Raw genomic sequence first — 20896 nt, forward strand, 5'->3', positions numbered from 1 at the left:
TTTCACTAGAATTTGGAGGCCAGGTCCAAACCATTAAAATTCTGATTCAGACCAAGAGTGCACTAAAATATGTAGACAGGGATGTCCTTATACTTTTGGCCATATAATGTATATTGCAATCTGCAAGAATAAGTCACTAAGTTTAGATTATATTTTCTTGAGTTAACCGCAGAGGTTTTCACCGGTTTTACATTCTAAAAAAGACTTTAAGACTTCATACAAATTACTATGATGATTTTTTTTACAGTGCATGCTACTGTCATTACAGATGATTGTGTTTTTGATTCTCTACATCTACTGTTTCTTTTGTTACTGCATGACATACTGTTCCCCGATGACAGTCCACACAGACATGTAAAATGAAAGCGTTCTTTACATTGGCATGGAAACGTGGGTTTTGCAGCTAAATCCACAGTAGGGTATCCAGGAATAGGGCGCACCGTGGCCTTTTTGAGGGCGCCGCTGATAGCTGATGTACTGAATGCTTTGAAAGGAGCTGTTGTAGAGGATGTCTTTGTCAAAAAATGATGAGCATCAACAACCACCGGTAGTGTAGGGGAAACATGGACATATTTGTCTTTGGTATTGCCGTCACTGTATTCTCCTGAGCTCTGATTCCCACTGTGATTCGACTTAGCTGTGATCATACTAGGCTTTGAAATGGTTGAATTTGTGTTCACACTGAGTTCTGGCATTGGTTTGTTGCCTGTCATGTTCCCCTGAGATGCTGCTTCAATTCCTGTGTCTATCAAACTTGTGGCATTTTTATCCTTTGTAGAGTTTTTCATTTCAATTGGAGCTGAAGAAGAGTCTTTGAGTGTTAGAACTGTGGTTGTGTTTGACTTGGAGAGGTATTTTAAGCCAGCTGTATTTGTGGTTTGGTTGTCACTCACAGGAGGAGGGAGCTCCTCAAACCCAGAAAGAACATTTTGATCTGGGGCATCGATAGAGGAGCCCGAGGTGGAAGAAGGGATATTTAGGCCAGAAATGTGCAGGGGTTGTGGAATAACCAGAGCGGTGGTGGATTGTGTTGTTTCTGCAGAGCTAAGTTTATAACTGGGTTCAGAGGTACTTTGCATTTCAACAACAGCAGCTCCTGGATTCTGACTTCCATTCAACAATGCATCCAGAGTTATATTGTCATTGTTGTTAACTGCTGAAGAAGCCAGCCCGACAGCAGAGACATGTTCATCTGCAATATGGATTTTTGGAACAACATCTGCAGGGTCAAATAAAGTAGAGAGATGTGACAGTTTTCCAGTCACAGTGAAGTTTTTTGAGGCTTTAAGCAACGACATTGGCCCGTCGACAAACCTGGAAGCATTCACTGACTGTGAGTTGTTTGTAAGCTGTGGCGAAACCTTGTCCTTGTCATACACTTCAGCAGAAACAAGGGGTTGTAAGTGGCTAGATTTCAATTTGTCATGAAGGAGTGAGGAAGCTTGATCAAAAAGAAGTGATTGGCTGACTGTGATGAATTGCTGGACTGACATACTAACAGGGTATGTGGAGGATCTTTGGAAGGACTGTGAGTAGTTGTCCAGAGTGGATTGAGTTGTTGTGGGCTGGCTGTCAGTCGGCCCAGTGGGCAACAAGGGGCCAATCTCTGCCTCTGCCATGCCTGCAGACATCGCTGGCAATGCTGCCTGGGTGGGAAGGAGAGGAGAGAGAGAAGGGTTGATGATAGATGAGACAGAAAGGGAGGAGGTGATTATGGTGGAAGAGATTTCAGGAGAAATGGGAGAAAGGTGAAAAGAGGGAAAAGGAGGTGTGAGGGTTGCTACAGGAGAAATAGAAGGCAAAACAGAGGGCAAAAGAAGCGAGGAAGAAAGCGCAAAAGAAAAGAAGTGGGATGATTGCTGCAGCAGCCCACCAATGTCAACATGTGCCTCCGCATTTTGTGTGTCCCACCCTGTCCTCTGACTCATGTCTGGTTCCTCACTTGCATCCAAAAACTGGCTTATGTGTCTTTGAGTGGTATGTGCTGAATTGTGTGTGTGAGTCAGGCGGCTGGGATGTTCAGTGTGAGTTTGTGACAAGCCTGAGTGGCGCGTATGATCCAGCCCTGAAGCGTGCTGGGGGGTTGCAGGGCTAAGCTGTGCACTCAGGCTACTGTAAAGTGCCAGCGTCTGGGTCTGTGCCACGACAGAAGTGGGGTGATTAAAAGCATTGTCAAAGCCAGCGGGTGCCTTTGAGTCCATGGTATTACTGTGAGCACCAGAGGCAGTGTTTGTGTTCACCTGGTTGTTGGTGTATAAACGGGGGATTGCATGCGGCAAATTCCATGGATCTCTGTTAAAGGTCAGGGTGGAAGTATGTCCGATTTCTGACCCCGATAAAGATTTATGAGCCAAGAGAAAAGTCTCTTCAAACACAGGATTAAGGGAGGATGAGAATGACGACACTGTGATTTCATCTCCCTCTGTCCACTCTGTCACCTTGGCAACTTGCATCATTGTGGCAGCAGGAAGAGTCTCTGAAGATACAGTTAGCAACAGGTTGTCAAGGTGATGTGACAAGGGACTCCAAATTGAAAGTAAGGGGTTTGAAGACAAAGAAGCAGAGTGCAAGCGCTGCATTCTTTCATTTTCCTGAAGCAGAGCAGGGGGTTGTTCAGAGGCCCCAATGCCAGCTGCTGGCAGTGTTGCAAAGCCAACATCAGACTCGTCTGGCAGATGTGACTGGTCTGGCAGAGTATATATGTCACTCAAGTCTCTCTGATCAGACTGAACCAAGAACTGACTGACAGACAGACTGGCTGCATGAGAAGACGGCCACAAAACCACAGACGAATCCATCTTTGACTGCAACAAAGTTGGGGATAGGGGTAAGTGTGGTGTGGGTACTGGAGAACTGGATGACAAATTCTCCATGGATAATCCTGAGGGAGTTGGGTTAATTTGACTAAAGGAGTCTAAATAAATTTCACTTGCATTAACTAGTGGCCCAGATTGGGCATCAAGGAGTTGATTACTCTCGGAGAAGGGCAATCGACTCCTGAGAGGTTCTGTCAAACTTTTAGAGGACTCCTCAGAAGAAAGTAAGTGGTAGTCAGGGAGCAATGCATCATCAACAAATGGCATCTGAGATTCAGTTGGGGCTTTAGAAAAGAGAGGAAGTGACAACAAAGATGCTGTGTCAACTCTTGTTACCTCAAAGTCCCTTTGAAGGTTTGAGGAGAGAGACAGAAATGTCAACACAGATGGCTGAAACTTCCCGCTAACTCCATCTGAGTCTGGAACGTGATCAGACTCAACAACACCGTCTGTTTCTGAAAGCATTTGCTCAGCTTGCTTAGGTGAGGGAGGTAAGAAGGGGGAGGGTTGCTGAGGGGCAGTGGAGGGTGAAAGAGGAATGGAAGCGGACAAGACGAAAGGAGAGGAAGAGAGAGAAGAGATGGTGTTAGAGGAGTTAAGTGGAGGGTAGGTTTGAATTGGTAAAGAAACAGCAAATGGGGAGACTGACAATGAAGCAGATGCTGACAAAAGGGGAGGAGATGGTAAAGAGGAGATTAAAAGTGAAGGGGTAGATAAGGAGTCAAGAGGGGATACAGAGGTATAAGAAAAAGCTTTCGGAAAAACAGGAGGAGTGGAGAAAACTGAAGGCCTATGGAGAATGAAGTGCACAGAAGAATGTAGCTGTGTAGATGTGTCTGTACTTATATATAAATTGTTAATCAGATTACTTGTGGCTACTGCAAGTTCAACTTCACTTTCAAACACACTGTCCAGTGGGCTTAAAGAAAATGAAGAACTGGATATGTTAGCTATGTTTTTCTTCTGTTGCACTGAAGAAGATAGGATCTGTTTAGGGAAAACTTCTTTGGCAAGAAAGGCAGAGGAGCTTAATTGTACCGTGGGCAAAGAAGGCTGAATGAAGAGGAGGGATGACGGAGAGGGAATACGGAGAGGTGCTGTTCCTTGAAAAGTCAATGTTTCCAGTTGTTCAGTGGCAGTTTGTGTGTAATGACTTACTTGTAGCTTTTGTTTGCTGGAACTCGAGGTGTTTGCGACCCTGTGGTGAGTTTGAGCTCCTGTCAAAGTCTGAGTAACAGTTGGCGTAGGAATCTGAGTCCTGCTGATGGTAGATGTATCTGACATCGATCTGTCGTTTGTGTGGTTCAGAGGAAGCTTGCTGCCTGCTGCTACTAAGCCAGTTTTTATGCTCTCCGAGTCATCATGAAAATGAGTTTGGGTTGGCAAACGTTCACTTGTGACAGGAAAGGAAGCCGATTTATTGAGTAATTGTTCGTTTTTGGCATCAGGGCCAATGAAGGCTGGGGGGATAGTGGCGGGTTCATCCAGGGAATAGGCAGCATCAAACTCATACAAGCTGAAAGTAACAACCTCCTTCTGGAGCTCTGTCAAGTCGTACACAAATGGCTCAGTTCCTGATGCGTACTCATTATCCAGTGGCTCCAGAGGATCCGTCCCGTTACCCGTGGCAACAGTTTGGTTTTTTGCATCACTCATGCTCAGCAGCGACCACTGTGGCGCAACAGGTTTGTTCTTTCTGTTGCTAAGTGATGACAAAGATGATAATAATGATGACGATGATGCCCCCACTGCTGGAGAAGATTGTTTTGTACCTAATGTCTCATCTCTATGTTGCCCCTGAGATGGGATTGAAATCCTTGATTCTGTGGTTGTACGGGTCTCATTGTTTGGACGAGATGTAGGCTGCACTGAAGTGTGTGAGCGACCAGTTGTGCTGGCCCCATGCGGAAACCCTGGAATGTGCGTTGCGTTTCTCGGCCCGGGTACATGTGTGTACTCAGATGTGTGTTTGAGTTCGCTTCTTCGTGTAGTGTATGTAGATCTAGTTGTGGATTTAAGCTCAGTTGGCAAAGCAGGTTTTGTGATGTGAGCCACTGTCCTAGCTGGTGCTCTAGTGGTGGTTGTACGTCTTCCCCCACTTGGCCTCTTCTTTCCCTGCCAGATCAGAGGGGTGGAAATGAACCCCAGGGAGGTCTTTGAGATGCGATGGCCACGGGGCCTGGGGAAGGAAGCGGGAGGTCTAGGGGGAGATGGTGCAAGTGAGGCTGGTGGTTCGGGGACTTGAGCTAATTTGAGTCTGGTTTCATATCCTGTATCTGGGTGACTAGGAGCTTGGGCTGGAGGACTTGACAGACTGGATGCAACAGACCTACGATGAAAGGCTCTTCCACGGGGTCTGGGAATGGAAGCAGACCTGGTTTGTCTGCCTTTGAAGGGTACAGGAGCTGGAAGTCTAGGGGCTTGAGAAACAGCAAACCCAGCAGTAGTTAATCCAAAAACACTCCTTAGTCTTCTATGGCGAGCAGATGGATCCGCAGGTAGATGCTTGGACTGGTAAGCCAGGTGTTCAGGCTGCTGACGTGTAACTACAGGAGCATCACTGGCCGAAGCTTTGGTTGGAGATGTCATTGTGATGAAAAATCAGGTTACAGATGATAAATAAAAATAATAAAAGGTATTTTCAAGCAAAAACCAGAGTAGTATACACCTTGGAAATGATATCGCATCGTACAGCCCGAATTTCCTTTAACCATGATTATTGTTAGTATAAGAAAATTGAACCTTGATTGCAGTTATGTAAACAATTTTCTTGGCTCATCAGAGAAAAGATATGATCATAGCAATTGAAGCCACAAGAAAAACATAGCAGGAAATTGTTACAGCATAAATATTGGTAAATTGGTAAAAGCTAAAACAGTACAAAAGTATGTACATTATGTACACAAGTAAACAAACCAGAAGAGACTAGTTTAGCCTGTTAAATGAAATAAAATGTTAGTACCACGACAAGGAAAACAGCAACTACTGTTATCAAATAATCTGAACACAGTTTAATTGATCGGATAGATAACACAGGGCACTAAGTGAGATTTAAAAAAACTATTATATATTTAGAAAAATATGATTACGATAATACTAGATCAAACAGTGTAGGGGAAAACCCCTTTGTGAGAGAAGTATAGATGTGAAGCAGAAAAAGAGAAAAAGAGATTAAAAGATTTAAACCTGTGAAAGCATAGATTACTATTAATGAGAAACACAAGGCGGAAGACGGAAATGACAAAAGAAGAGTGTATCACACAGACCATAGTTACTAAACTAGGCATGCAAGTGTGTATCTTACCCCAAGAGGAGGAAGCAGTAACAGTTATGTTAGTGGTTGGTTGGTTAGTAGTTACTGACAGTGGAGGAGATGTTACTGGAACTGTTTGTGGAGATGAAACTACAGCAGAAAAGAGCAGAAGGAAGGAGTCCCAAAGACAGGGTAATACAAGTTGAAGAGGTGTGAGATGGGACGTTTGCATAGTTTTATGTTAGTAGTGTGAGTGGTTTGGAAATTAAAATCACCATTAACACCAACAGATCTACAGGTGTTTTCTGAACCCTCCCAAACAATCAAACACATTCTCAATCACAATGTCAATGATTGACACGAACATTTCATACACAAGGACAGAGTCTCCCTTTCCTTTGTTCATTATTTAACAAAGGAAAATAGTGATAGTCATTTGCAGTACTGTATGCTGTTGAATTTTTGCTGATATGAAAACAGATCAAATAAGTTTGCAGACAGAAAACTCGTCAAGCAAAGCTGCTTAATCTACTTACTCATTGTTAAGATATGCACTTGATGCTGTATTAGTTGAAAGACTAATAGCAACCATTTTGAAGTCTATTTTCAACATTTTATGACATTTTATAAATAGAAAAAGTCAACATATGAAAAATACAACTAGTATTTCTTAAAACCTGGTTAAGCAAATTATTGCTCATGCTTGTAACACAGCCATAGCAAAAAAAAGGTTAATCAAGTTAACTGCATCATGCAAAAAGTTATTTAAACACTAAAGACTGCTTTAATCCTCTGATACAAGCAATAACTACTTGTTAAATGTTGTGACATCATAACTTGGGTTCAATATTCGTATCATCAAAAGCGGAGCTGTACCCATAATCATTTAACCAGGTCAGGAAATAAGCTGACTTTAATTTCCCTTAGTTGTAAATTACCCAAGTTTTACTACTCAGTTATTACTGTTTGGCTTTGTAAGGACGCTTTTTCCAAGCCTGGGGATGAGGCACAGCAGCAGGTCTGTACAGTCACATATTTACAGTTCAGTTATTTCTGCAGCTTGTTTGAGGACAAAATGTTGAGTAATCAATGACCGTATGATTTAATCACCCAAACATTCTCAACGTCAACTGGTACACAGCCAAATTGTGTATCATTTTGTCCCTACCAGCATTTACACCAACCAGATTAAACCTACAAGCACTCATAGTAGCGTTAAGCATTTTGTATGTTAAAGCTAATCGGTTTTAGCAGCGGCTTCACTCCAGTGTTGTAGCTCTTACCATGCGTTGTAGGGTTAGTAGATGAGTTGTTATTGGTAGTAGATGAAGCAGTAGGCGTGCTGCTGGTTGTCTGTGGGGCTACAAGGAAGGTAAACAATCACAGAATATCAGAATATCATATTTTAGGCATCAACCTGTGAGCAGATTACTGTAGTGTGACGTCAAACACCTGCAATGAATTGTTCAAAAACTGCTCTTTTGCTCTTTTTGATCATGTTTATTTTTAACCAGTGTATGTGCATGAAGTATTCTTAAAGTTTAAGGGGCAACAAGCTGTAGCGGGTACTTCTAAACATACAGTAGGGTCTAAAAAACTGAGACCATTTTCCCATTCACTTTTGGACTGAGAATTTTGGACCTTACTGTAGATACATTGTGGGGACAATGACCTGTGAACACAGCTCCATTGTTGGGACAACCTGCGAATGCAAAAGCTTCCAGAGTTTCACAACTGTAACTAAAACTTGACTTGAATGATACTTGCAAGTCAGAATTTGGTAATTAAAGTAACTGCCATAAGATATGAGTGGCCTTACAGACTTGCACTATCAAAACTTCATGGCAGCTATAGATGTTAAATCATGTTTTATTTCTGTTAAAAAGGTGAAATTATCAACTGTTAACCGTAGGAAATTAACAATTAACAGAAAACCTAATATCATGTTTTTAGAAAGACCGGTTGATGAGAAAACAGCAAGTTAGCTTCTTTTCAGCTAGCTTCCGTCAAAATCTGAAACAAGCTAGCGTCAAGCTAACTTGAAAAGTGGTGGTACTTCTGTTCTCTGTCAAGTCTTTGTTCATATATCTCTCTTTATTACCACTAACACCAACAAGTGATTGGGAGGAATGAAAATGAGTAAGATTTAAATCTACAGAAAAACTAAATGATTGCTAAGTTACAAATTATATTACAGAGCAAAATCAGCACCTTGATTTACGATGTTAGCTCATTGACTGTATATGAAAGATGCATCTGGACTTCCTGCCCCCATGCAAAGTGAAGCCAAAATATCTCCTTTTCAGGAGCTGCCTCCTCTTGCTTGGCAGGATGAAAGCCCCTCTGATACGCCCCTTTAGCTGCCCCACTATCTGACGGAGGTTTGAGAGTGGTGTTGACAGCTGTCAATCAACCCCCTTTTTATATTGTCCTATAACTCATTAAAAACAAATGACCTGTAATGCTGCTGTTTTGGCTTCACTTTTGGGGAGCTGTCATGGCCTCCATATTTATAAACAGTCAATGTATTAGCTAGTGACAATAGTTAGATATGGTTAACTACCTTACCATGTGGTGTACTGCTTGCAGAAGCAACATTAGTGGTAGAGGATGCAGCAGCGCTGGTGGTGATGGCTATGGCAGTGGTAAGCATAACTGATTAGCACAATAAGTCAGCATGTCAGTGAAGTAACAAAAAATACACAACCACACTATGTTAATGGAGGAAGCTCCTAGCCTGATTTGAGATGGCTCAAAACTGGACCAAAGTCTTTGTTTGAGTTTGGTTTAATAATTTCTATTTAACATGCTCATTTATATAACGCTACCAGACCTGGCCAACTAATCACTCAAAATAAATGTCCCCTGTGCGCTGAGTGAATAGGACGCCATTTTCATAGACATTGCCGGCCTTTTAATAGCCAATTAATGAATAATAAATATTTCTATTCATCCAGTAGTTCAATAGCCACTTTCTGAAGTAGCTAAGTAGCTACTAGCTTCAAAACTATACAGAGCCGAGTGGGGTTCATTGCTTGCAGTTAATAAAAGAAATGTGAAACAAGAGTGTGAAAACAAGGCATAATTGAACATTACTGTCTTGATGTTCAGGAATATATTCTCAAAAAATGTATATAATTAGTCTTGATTTCTATTGAAAACTTTTCTGTCTTCTCCAGGTCTGTTTTGAAGACTTGAGTTATTACTTTTTTTGTATAGGAAGTATAGAGATGCTCATGGCCAACAAAGCAGCAAAGCAGAAGAAGCCTTACCAGTGGAGGAGGAGCTGGTTGTGCTGGTTGTGGTTAGAGGCATGCTAGGAATGGTGGATGGAGATGGACTGATGGTAGTGAGGACTGGCGATGACAAATCAAACATTACAGCACAATGAAAGGGATCACAAAGAAAACAAAAAAGGTTTTAATGCTGTCAGGGCATTGAGTTATTAGGTTTTTTTTTTGCAAAGAAAGTCTAGAGATGCTCAGGGCTAATTATGCAGCAAAGCAGATAAGGCCTTACCAGTGGTGGAGGGACTGGTTGTGCTTGTTGTGGTTAGAGGCATGCTAGTAGTGGGAATGGTGGATGGAGATGGACTGATGGTAGTGAGGACTGGCGATGACAAATCAGAGAATACACATCAACATAGAAAACTAAAAGGTTTTAATGCTACCAGCTGTTCTTTAGGTGCAACCAAAGCTCTTTTGGGTGCAGATCTTCGAAGATTTTTTACATGCTCGAGGATAATATCCCTCACATGTATCCGAAATCGAGAACAGAATTGTCCTTTATTGAAACAAACAAAAAAAAAGTCAAAGAACATGAGCTGCTTTTCACATATTCCTGGTAACACTCATGTTTTTCAGATGGAAAAAGAATGACAGGACGGTTAACTAACTAATGAAAAGATTTGATGAACAACAGATAATATTTATTTAGTCTAAGTCCTCCTCAGCTAAACATGTTCATCTGGAACAATTCATCAGAACAGAATTAGCTTAGAGTCTTCTCCTAGGTAGATAATGGATAATAACATTTAAAAAATAGAGGGTTTAACTTCTCAGAGGTGCAGTAGAAATCAAAAAAATAACAACTTTTTACGGGTTCTTGAAAGGTCAAACATGGCAAGGTTCTGATTTTTATGAGGTTTTAACTTCAATAAAAAAACATTAAATATAAATTACTTGTAATCTTACTTTTGGATCTTAAATGAACTCCAAAATTGATTGAAATTTAGAGCTAAGAGAAAGAGAACATGACTAAAATAAACTCTTTGGCTTTAGTTGAATAGAAAAACCATCAAAAAACGATCAGCACAGCGGCTGAACAGCATTAATGAGATTTAGAAAAAAGGGGTTCAGGTGGAAAAAAAGAAACAAGAGCAGGAGGAAGAGTAAAAACAGGAAGCAAAAGGACATGGAGAAAGAGGTAACATTAGGAGGAAAGGAGGCATGAGAAGCTATAGATAAAAAGGAAAGATGAGGGAGTCAGAGGGCGAGGATGAGGGTTGCTTACCGTGGGTGGTGGCATTAGTAGCATGGATGGTGTTAGTGGTTGATGGGGTGGCGGGAGAGGAAGTGGCTGGTGGTAATGACAAAGGGGTTGGGATGAGAGAGAGAGAGGGAGAGAGAGAGAGAGAGAGAGAGAGAGAGAGAGAGAGAGAGAGAAAAAGATGCAGAAGATGATGAATGTTTGTGAAGCTGCATGACAAAAGATCCTCTTCAGTGTAGAACCTTTAATAAGAGGTAGGAGGTATGGAGTAGAAAATTCCTTAGTGTATTTTATTGTTTTCTAACATACATCTTCTGACATAACATGGGCAACCGGTTGCTCATTTTAAAAGATGGACAACGAAGGCAATGTTATCCCAATACAAACAACATACACATGAGTTGATCTACAACAAATGGGAAAATTTGAATCTTACATCCAAGTCTGCAAGAGATTATACAAGTGTGACAATAAGATTTCTTAACACAAAGCCTCACACAAAGACTCAACCTGAAAAGATTTAGGATAACATCCCTTTGCCAGCTTGTGACAAATATAGACTTAAATGGACATATAGGGGTCATAAAGAGCCTCACTCTTGCATTCAGACTGAACGCAAAGAAAATTTGTATTCACACGTTCTGTCTTTCTATGTGACTGGCGACTCTGCTTGACTTTGACTTCCACCTTCTTATTCTTTGTTGTAGTGAAGAGAATTGGATTTTCCTAGATGGATCCACCTTTGTGAAGGCTAAGTTAGCTGAAGCACACCCTTTTCTCATAAGTGACCCTGGATATTCAATGGACACAAAGCCTGGCATTCAATCAATGACCAAGACTTTGACTTTCTAGCAGTGCCAGAGGTGCTGCTCTCTACTTGACCCTGCACTCTAAAGACCGGTCTAATTCACAGATTTATCATATAAGCTTGTTGGTGCTCTCCCATGGCTCGTTTGGGCTGCTGTAGTCATTCATATTCCGGAACATGTGTTTAGCTTAATTGCCTCGACTCTCATCCCCCTCTTAAACACAACCCCACAAAAACTGACCTTAAGAGAAATGTCCCTCTGAGGCCACCATAGCTCAGTATAGTGTGAGAACTGACATTTAGTGAGTGGAGTTGGGTCACGTCGTCAGCTGGCCCCAAGCTACTGTTCAGACCGGTTCCTAGCGGTTCATTCCAAAATGTGACTTCCTGGAACAAAGGTGATCGTCCGGAGTCAGATTTTCTTCAGGCTCATGACCTCTGCATGGACAGTATCCCAGCTTTAATGTATGTGGGGTTCACTGCTGCAGCTGAAGAGCACCCTGGGGTGATTTCCCTCCTTTGGTTCCTTCACATGTGTTCTCTTGCAGTACTCTCAGGACACACGGGAATCATTTAAGGAGAATGTCATGGAGATACCATTTCCCAAAAGATTCTTTTCCACCATCATTTACTGAGAGTTAGCAGCAGAAAGTAAATGCGTGTGACATTCCTACACTCTTTTCTCATCTGCTGGCACTTAATCTTATCAAGAAGGGTTGGCTAAGAACAAGCAGAGAGGACCAGCTGTGTGCTCATTTCAACAAATTGGAATGAGATACTTGTCCTTTTTTCCATCTCTTCTCTTCTCCTTCATTATTCTTTGATCTGTCATTATTATTTGGATCAATCAATTAACTCTTTAAGGCTACGTCACACTTTGCGAATGTTGGGCTATATAATACGAAAGCTCCCAATCGTGAGAGAAATGTGATGAAATCCTTGGTTGTCAACCCAAAACAGTGTCCTAGATAGGCGACCAAAGACAGAGAGAGCAATTTAGGACGAGATTCTTACAATGTGACTACTGCTACGACCCACGGTGGCAAAGAAACCAGTCAAAATACGACATAAAATGGCAACTAATATACTGGCCAGCAGGACATTTCATAAGTTCAGGGCGAAAAATAAACTCACAGTCTACATAATAGATCCATGGCACACTAAAATGATGAAAGTGAATCTAAAAAACAGAAGTTTGTGTATTTTTTCTGCATTTCGAAAACATCAGATCTGCAGCTTGATGGCACGAAAGTTCAGAGCCCAGAATATACTCTGTGCTTTCAGGAACGTGGAGGTTCTGTGAACCAAACTCGAGCCAGGTTGAGGTTACAGAGTTTCTCTGCACAAGATGTCCACTCCATTTCAGGGGTTATGCAGCATTAGGGGATTCAGGAAACATTGGGCGCTCTGAGAATTTGATGGTTTCCTAACAAGGCACAAAGAGATGAGACTGACAGCAAAAACCCTCATTCTGTGAAGCTGAATGGGGAGTGAATGGAACTGATGTTGCCAAGGTTGAGAGTTTGATTTCCACTGGGTTCACTCATATTAAATATGTATGTGGTCACAAAGGAAAACCTCAGTTATATACATTCATCATTTTTGGCAGTAGGTTAGGGGTTCCATTTGCTGTGTACTTCAATGAAAAATTCACAGAGTCCATTTCCCAGCATTCGGACTCCCATGACAATGATATATACTGTACTCGTGGTACCTTTAGTTGCTTTAGATAATACCAAAAGGTTTTTAGAATGAAAACTCCATAATAAATTCTGTTTAGAAATTCATAAAAGTCTGCATGAAATTAGTTTGAGCTTAATTTCCAAACACTGTGTAGATGTAGCTGCATTGTAGAAGATCTATATTTGTAATAACCTTTCATAATAAGTGATGCACTTTAATCAATTTTCAAACAAAGACGATACAAACAATGGTTTTGTTGCAAAGACAACAGAGTTTGCAGAATAAAATGATAAGATGTTCATTATTTTTAACTTTATCAATTTCTTCTCCAACTAGACTGAACGTGTGCTTCCACCCTCCTGTTTTTGAGTGGAAAAGAAACATCTTTACACTTGGCTGAAGTGGAAAAATAGCTGTTATGATAAAAGCACTGTTGCACCGCTGTGAGACACAAAAATGGCGAACTTCAACAAGCTAACATGCTGACAATGCCGTGACAGTCCCAGCATCGTTTTGCAAGTATTTGGACACAGCCATATTTTTGACCTGATGATGGCGCCAATAGAAAAGTTAAGATGTAACAAAAGTTATTATAAATCATCCTGAGTGGAACATGAGTGGCTCTAGCAAATTTCATGGCAATACATTTCACTTACAACCAAAACGATCATCCTCATGGTGGTAATAGAGACAAATTCAGAGAACCACCAAAGTCATTAGTAATTACTGACATGGAACCATGATTGATGTTATGATATTTTACTGGATAATTGAAAACCATGACCTGCTGGTCATAACCCAAGTTGCGATGAAAGTGTTAACAATGGACGTGTGTTAATTTGTTCCTACCTGGGCAGCCCAGTCCAGGGGAGTCACAGCTGGTTGTGAGTGGTGTGTTGGGCGGGGAGACACCTTTGGGGGAGGGGTGGGGAGATTAAAAAAACAAAAAGGTTAATCAGTTAAAATGATCAGGGAATATGGTTTAAATTTTGGGAAAAGGTTAGCAAGAAAAGAAACTCTGTCTCCTAGATAATATAAACTGAATTGTTTAAGTAATAACTGCCTGGATTATGATCAAAGTCAATATATTTTTGGATGAATGAAACTACATTTATGTACAGTAACACGCTGGTAGGGAACAAGGAGGTTAGTGAAAGATTGTGGTTGCAGTAAAAATGTCAATAAACACGTCATGACTCATACTTCAAGTCACTGCAGACTTTTTCTATATAAACTATAATTGATGACTGTGATCTTTTTCTGACCTCAACTACAAGCTGCCAGTGCCTTAAAAACATAAATCAAGTATGAAAAACATTTTACGAGCTGATATTGTGCCACAATATAAAATATTTTGTCAGTAGAAAGATGAGATACATTGTCACTGAGGTTTATTTGTATGTTCAGTATCAACATTTTTACAACATTTAGTCATTATTAGGGCTGCAACTAACTATTATTTGTATTAACAATTAATCTGTCTATTATTTCATTGATTAATTAACTAGTTGTTTGGTATATGAAACTCAAAACATGGTGAAAAATGTCCATCACTGTTTCCCTAACTGACATGCTCAAATGTCTTGTTTTAGAGAAGAAGAAATTGTTTTAAAAAATCAGTAAAAATGATTCATCAATATCCAAATTGGCCAGTTAGTTGATTTTCTATCATATGAGTGACTGATTGAAGCCGCTCTACTTATTATGCTGAGAGAAAACACATTTGCAGCCATCAGATTGTACAATACCACAGTTCCCAATACCTCCCACTCACACTAATGCTTTGTATGTTTATTGTATAAAATATTTTGAAATGTTTTTTATTGCCTATTTAATGTTTATTTTTCCTTTTGAAAATACTGTTATGTCAATTTTGAATTTCCCCCTATGGGGATCAATAAAGTTACCCTATATCTATAATTTCTAGGAGACAGGATTGAAAAAAGTCAGGTATTCACACAGTGATTTAATGCTTTGAAGGGTTGATGTACAAAATTAAATGAGATGCCATAATTTGAGGTCAGTAGGTTTAATTTATAATACATTTATGAATGGGGGATAAATACAGCATTATATGATTTGGCCATATGTAAACTTCTTATTTCAGAATCCAAAGTGAAGGTATTAAAAACAGACATGAAAAGATAGAAAGGTTTTATTCCCAGATTTCCCAAAAACATTTAAAATTCAAATTACATCAACACAAACGATGAGATATATTGACTGAAAAAATTTCCACCTACAGCAATGTGCGTGAGCAGGCCAACACGAATCCCTGATATTTTGCTTAAAGAAACTTTCTCACACTGCTTTTTGATAGCATGCAAATTCCCAATCAATCAGACTCTGTGGGTTGTGGTGGGAAACCGATTGGCTGCTTGCAAGGGATCAAACCCATGATGTTTCATTTCAGGGACAGTCTGTCTAACCCACTATGCGCCTACAGCAGCCAAAAATCAAGCGCTCCTCAAGTATTTTGGCCATTTGAAATGTAATCCTGAGCCTGGCGGCGGCCCACACATACTGTATATTCACTGGCCTTCAGAGGGAGTGGGAGACCAAGCAGGCAATGAAAGCAGAGACTTTGTCCAGACTCACTCACACAGTAACAGGAGGAATGTGTTCAAGAGAATGTCAGCAAATCATCACAGTGATCGGCCCAGTGAAAATGCAGGAATTCGGTAATCGTGGATGGCATGTGGTTCAAAAGAGGTGAGGAGGACTGAGGATTGTGCCCAGTCATAATCTACCTCTCTCTGTCTGTCTCTTTTTTTTCTCCTTTTTCTTCCTTCTCCTTCACCTCTTGTCCTTTGTCCTTCTCCTCTTTCTTCTTTAACTGTTTTTCTTTCATACTCCTCTCTTTGCCTCAGCCTCCTCTTCTCTCCATTTCAACACACTCACTTTCCTCCCTTACTAATTCTTGTTTTTTATCCTATTCCTCTAGTTAGGGACTTGCATTTACAGACAAGGTGTAGACATTAGCTGTAATCCTACTGGTATCAATGATGTATTCTCATTTCTAGACAAAGGTCAATTTACATGCTTGTCAAATTTAACCAAAGTTATTAACTATTTGAGCTACCAAACTGTATTGCAACCTTATTAAAAACCTATTTGTTTAGCTCATGAACAAGGTGGTGCTGGAAGCTTGGTCAAAAAGTGACTGCAGGGCTGGCAAACTAACTGCGAACATGCTGAATAGCTGGTAACATCCTAGCCTATAAAAGTTGCTCAGTGGTGCATGAAGCCCACTTCTCACTGTGAGGAAATTATCTGGATGAAAGCATACTGCACACACTCTATGAGCCCAATGAGCCCATAGAGCATGCTCACCAGAGACTTTAACCAATCGAGACGGCTGACTTCCGGTTTAGCCCTCCGGCTTCATTGAATGGTGATAAAATTCAATCGTGCAGCTCTTCTAGACTTACGTAATGTGATCCAAACGATTGTAACAAATTTTGATAATGAACCATGTCATTTCTCGAGGTTTGTAATGCTAAAAAAATGGATCCACTGATTTACAGTTGTCTCTTTCTCAATGTAAGTCTATAGGAAAACAAGTCTATAAGTAATTCTATAGGTTACAAATGTATTCAAATCTGAAAATTCAAAAGTTGGTCCAAGTTTGTATGTTTTAGTGTCAGTCCAAGCCTTTAAAAAAACGTTCTCATATGTGACCTGATGTTGGTTTGTGCTTGATGACATTTCTACATATAAACTGATACAAGCACGCTAGCCTGCCCAGCCAGTAGCCACACACACTGTTTCTGTTTTCTGTTTCCATTTGAAAAATACTGAAAGGAAGAGGAGGGTATATCTTAAGTCTTGCAGACCCCCCCCCCCCCCCCCCCCCCCCCCCCCGATCCCCTTAACCTACCTATCTCACTGCCCCTGCCTGAACCAGACCAAGTGGGTGTGTCATGTAGTAAAATGGGTGTGTCGTTTAGATACTGCGAGTCTGCATATACGCCTACTTGTGAGGGAGCGCAGGTGTAGTCGTCCTTTAAACACGTAATGGTATATGGTATGACACTACTGACTAATCTATTCTTCCTTCATACTTGTTCATCATCTTCTTTGCGATCAATTCTCCATCTCTCTTCTGTTCCCTTCCCTTACTTTTGTTTCTCCACTTCCTCTTTTCATTTTCTGTTTTCTCACTTTAATTTTTTACCCTCTCTTATTCTCTCAATTTCATCCTCTTCCTCTTCTATCTTTGTCTAAATCCTGCCTCTCTCGTCCCGACATTACCAGAAATAAATTGCTTTGAGCAGCACATTGTGATTAGGGAAAATGAATACTACTTTGTGCCGCTTTAAACATCAGAAAGTGTGTTGGCTAGAATGGAGGCATAGCGCTAATAATGAGCTATCATTAATGTAATCATACAGCACCAGGTAGTGGACCACATTTCACTGTCATTACTGTCACAATATGTGCATGACCTGCAAGAAGAAAAGTGGCATTTCAATTGTTCAAAATGCAAATGGTTGAAAGATAAAATAATTAAAAACATTTCTCTGTCAGTGTAAATACAACATTTATTCTTTCCCCTGTATGTTTTTATAAGAGTGTCAGTAGCTGATGAACTATAATTAAACTAATGACTCAACACCAGGCAGCACACTATAATTCACTGTCATTACTGCAAAAACATGTTTATCATTTGCAGAGGGAGAAGCTGTGACATTTGGCTCATATTTGGTTGTTTTTTTTCGAATGTGGTTCTCTCTCAGTTAAAGTAATATTCTGCAGAATTTTCACATAAAATAATGGGTTGACACTTACAACAACACTGTGGCATTTTAACCAATATTAAGTTTATTAAAAACTTTTTTCCATTTGCTGTTCTGAACACACACGGGTCGGATTTCAGCGGCAAAAAATATCTCGTACACGGCTGGAAAAGACGGACCAGAATTTAGAAGCTTTCTTTGTGGTCTGGCGAGGTTAGGGATGGATTAACTTTTAACAGCCGCCATTTCAATTAAGCTTTACAACATCATCTCCAGTTTTCTTCTTGAGCTGTTGCTTCTTTAAAGGAATTCCAGTTTATTGCAGTTTGGGTTTTATTCTCATCGTTTCATCCAACATTTGTACCATTAATAATACCACTGTTCTCACACTCGTAATTTCTGTAAGATGTTTGAACACGGTGAGATCACAAAAAAAAAAAGAAGTCTTGACAGGTCAGGGAGCAGTCAGACGTTAACAGTTTATAAACCTCTTTTACACAACATGCATAACTTTAATAAGTACATTAAGTGAAAGTTAATGCAGGAAGTAAGTGCGTAAACTGTGATGGAGGATTGCAACGGACAGTTTTTTGGTCATAACTGTACCGTTTTCTATTATTTTCTCTTCCAAATGAAGGTTTAGGGGAGTTTTTTTACAAGTGGTTTCTTTTTAGTGAGTCCCATCTTCCCATATCTCAGCTCCGAGAGAACAATGTTATAATTACTGATAGAAATGATGGACAAAACGTGAGATAAGTAATGTGTTTTCTTTTAAGGAAATATCAAGGACAGAGACTGAAAGGCATCATCACATAGTGTGTGTATGTCTCAGTGCCCATCCGTTCCCTCTGGCATCAATAAGAGATGAAAGACCAGACACACCTATCAGAGCAGGCTTGCAGACATGTTTAAAGGGTCATACAAACCTAAAATACACAAAGTACCTACCTAAGCAAGCGAGGACAAACGTGCACACACACACACACACACACGCAGCTCGACAGACGCCTGGCGACAGCTTTTTCTCTGCCTCCATCAGCACTGGCCTCATTACCGGACCAAAGAGGAACATAAAAATGGCTTCAAATGGTCCACGGCGCTTTGGTAGTCTCGTAAAAACAAAACAACATTTTCAGGGTAAACAAAATTAGGCGCACCTCTCCGTGTGGAAAGAAAAACGAGTGTGAAATGAGTGTACTTGGAAAAGACATGATGGACTTGGAAACTGTAGTGAGTAAACATTCACTCCAAAGCCTGAATGTCCAGTTGGAGACGGGAAATCCACTAATAAAAACAAATGTAAAAACTGCTGCCAAACCTTAATTAAGTGTTTTATGCCTAAACCTACCTAAACCTTGTTTGAAATGAAGTACTTGACTTGACTTTGATTTATTATAAAGTCTGACCAAAGTCCTGTTTAATCCTCTCTGCGGTAAAAAAAAAAGTAACATCAACATGTTTTTTTTAAGTATTGTTAATGGTTTCTTATTATAAGAATTAAATGAAAAGGGTCTTTGGAGAAATATCAGATTTTCTCCTTTTCCTCTCAGCTGGCTGGAGGTGCATGTCGGTGTCTGAGATTGATTGACCTTAACTGGAGAGGTTAAGATGATATGAGGGTTTGATTGACAGCAGTTGGAAAGCTTATCGGTGTCTGGGTTTGACTGACACTTTGGCTATTTAGTTTCAATTGGACTTTAAAAGTCATTTGAAAGGGTTTATGAAGGTTTTGACAAAAGATGTCATCCTGTTGATAGAGCCATCACACTAGGATATCCTCCAATTAGTCATTCTGGGAAGTGAAACATTTAATTTAGTTTATTTTAGTATAAAAGACTAAACCAAACAACACTTGGTAAGCTGAGTCCTGTTTGAACTAATCTGAAACATGTAAGCTGCAATTTGGAACGAGATACAGTGAACAGAAGATAAAAGCAAAGCAGAGTCGCCACTGGAAGGACATTTGAGGATTCAGAGGCTTTAATGTAGCATGCTGTATCTGTTTCTGTAATGTGTAAATCAGAAATAAATCCAGTTTGACGGATTGTCTGGTCTGTTGTCTGTTTTTGTTTATGCTGTTTTTTTTCTTTGCGTTCTGTTTTTGCAGTTTTCCTCATTTTGTTCTCAGTTTAGTTGTTTCTAACTCCCAGTCTGCACCACAGTCCGGGTTTCCAAAGTATCTAAAGTTTGCAGCATAGATCAAATTTGATCATTTATTTATTATTAAATGCAGTAAAGGAAGTAAACCTCAAACACTAGTCTTTCAGCCGGCAGCAGCAGCAGCACGTATAGCACTTGGAGTGGAAAATATCAACGTTTGTGCGCTCTGAGGCTGAAGAATTGTCAAAACATTGCTGGCTTCAAATATGACCTTACCTACCGGCTCTAATCCTTCCTGGAGTCCGGTATACGTCCATGTAAAGAAGGTCAAAAGACTAAAAAACACAATATTTCACTTAGGCAGTCCCTGCGGTGCTGCCCTTCTTCAACTCACTGCTCCGGACAACTCTTCATACGGTCCTCTTTGTCAGATCACATGACATTTATTTGTGTTTAACGAGTGTTTTCACTATCTGTTAATGTAATCTGTGACCCAGGATTGAACCTTTGGCACAAAAACCTGTGAACTGCTGGTAACATCTGATCATTTCTAATCTCTACACAGCAGATTTCTGTAAATGTCGAAATGAGTCGATATGTCACCTTTTTGTTAACCGAACTAATCCTCTGTTTCTGTTCCCTGCTGCTGCAATCACACAGTTTCCCCCTCAGGGATCAATTATGTTCCTCTTTGTTTGTCACTCATTCTGTAATCAATGTGGCTTTGCAAGCATGGGAAGCTTGTTGGGTTGTGTCACTTTCTGCTGTCTTACATCCATATTTAAGGCTGCAACAACAGCAAATTTCAAGTCGTTGTGTCATCATATACTGCAGCAGAGACTCGCCATTGACTGGTAATGTTATGTAATGTTAAATTAATCAACCACTTCACAAATTCACGGGGATTTGGCTGGTTGACGATGCTACCTTTCATCCCTGCAATCCTGCATTCACGGTGTCATCTATACATATAACTTTTGCATTGCTTCATATCAGCACAATCCCATCT

General features: G+C 40.3%; 1 protein-coding gene across 1 annotated transcript in view; it reads right to left on the minus strand.

Annotated features, from left to right (window-relative positions):
• Positions 1 to 20896, minus strand: part of adgrg6 (adhesion G protein-coupled receptor G6) — a 110803-nt gene that overhangs the window by 36494 nt on the left and 53413 nt on the right. The window contains exon 7 of the mRNA XM_062437288.1: positions 13898 to 13960. Within this exon, the coding sequence (XP_062293272.1) occupies positions 13898 to 13960 (63 nt within the window). The remainder of the gene's footprint in view (positions 1 to 13897; positions 13961 to 20896) is intronic.

This window comes from Scomber scombrus, chromosome 17 (assembly GCF_963691925.1).
Source record: "Scomber scombrus chromosome 17, fScoSco1.1, whole genome shotgun sequence".
Classification (NCBI taxonomy): Eukaryota; Metazoa; Chordata; class Actinopteri; order Scombriformes; family Scombridae; genus Scomber; species Scomber scombrus.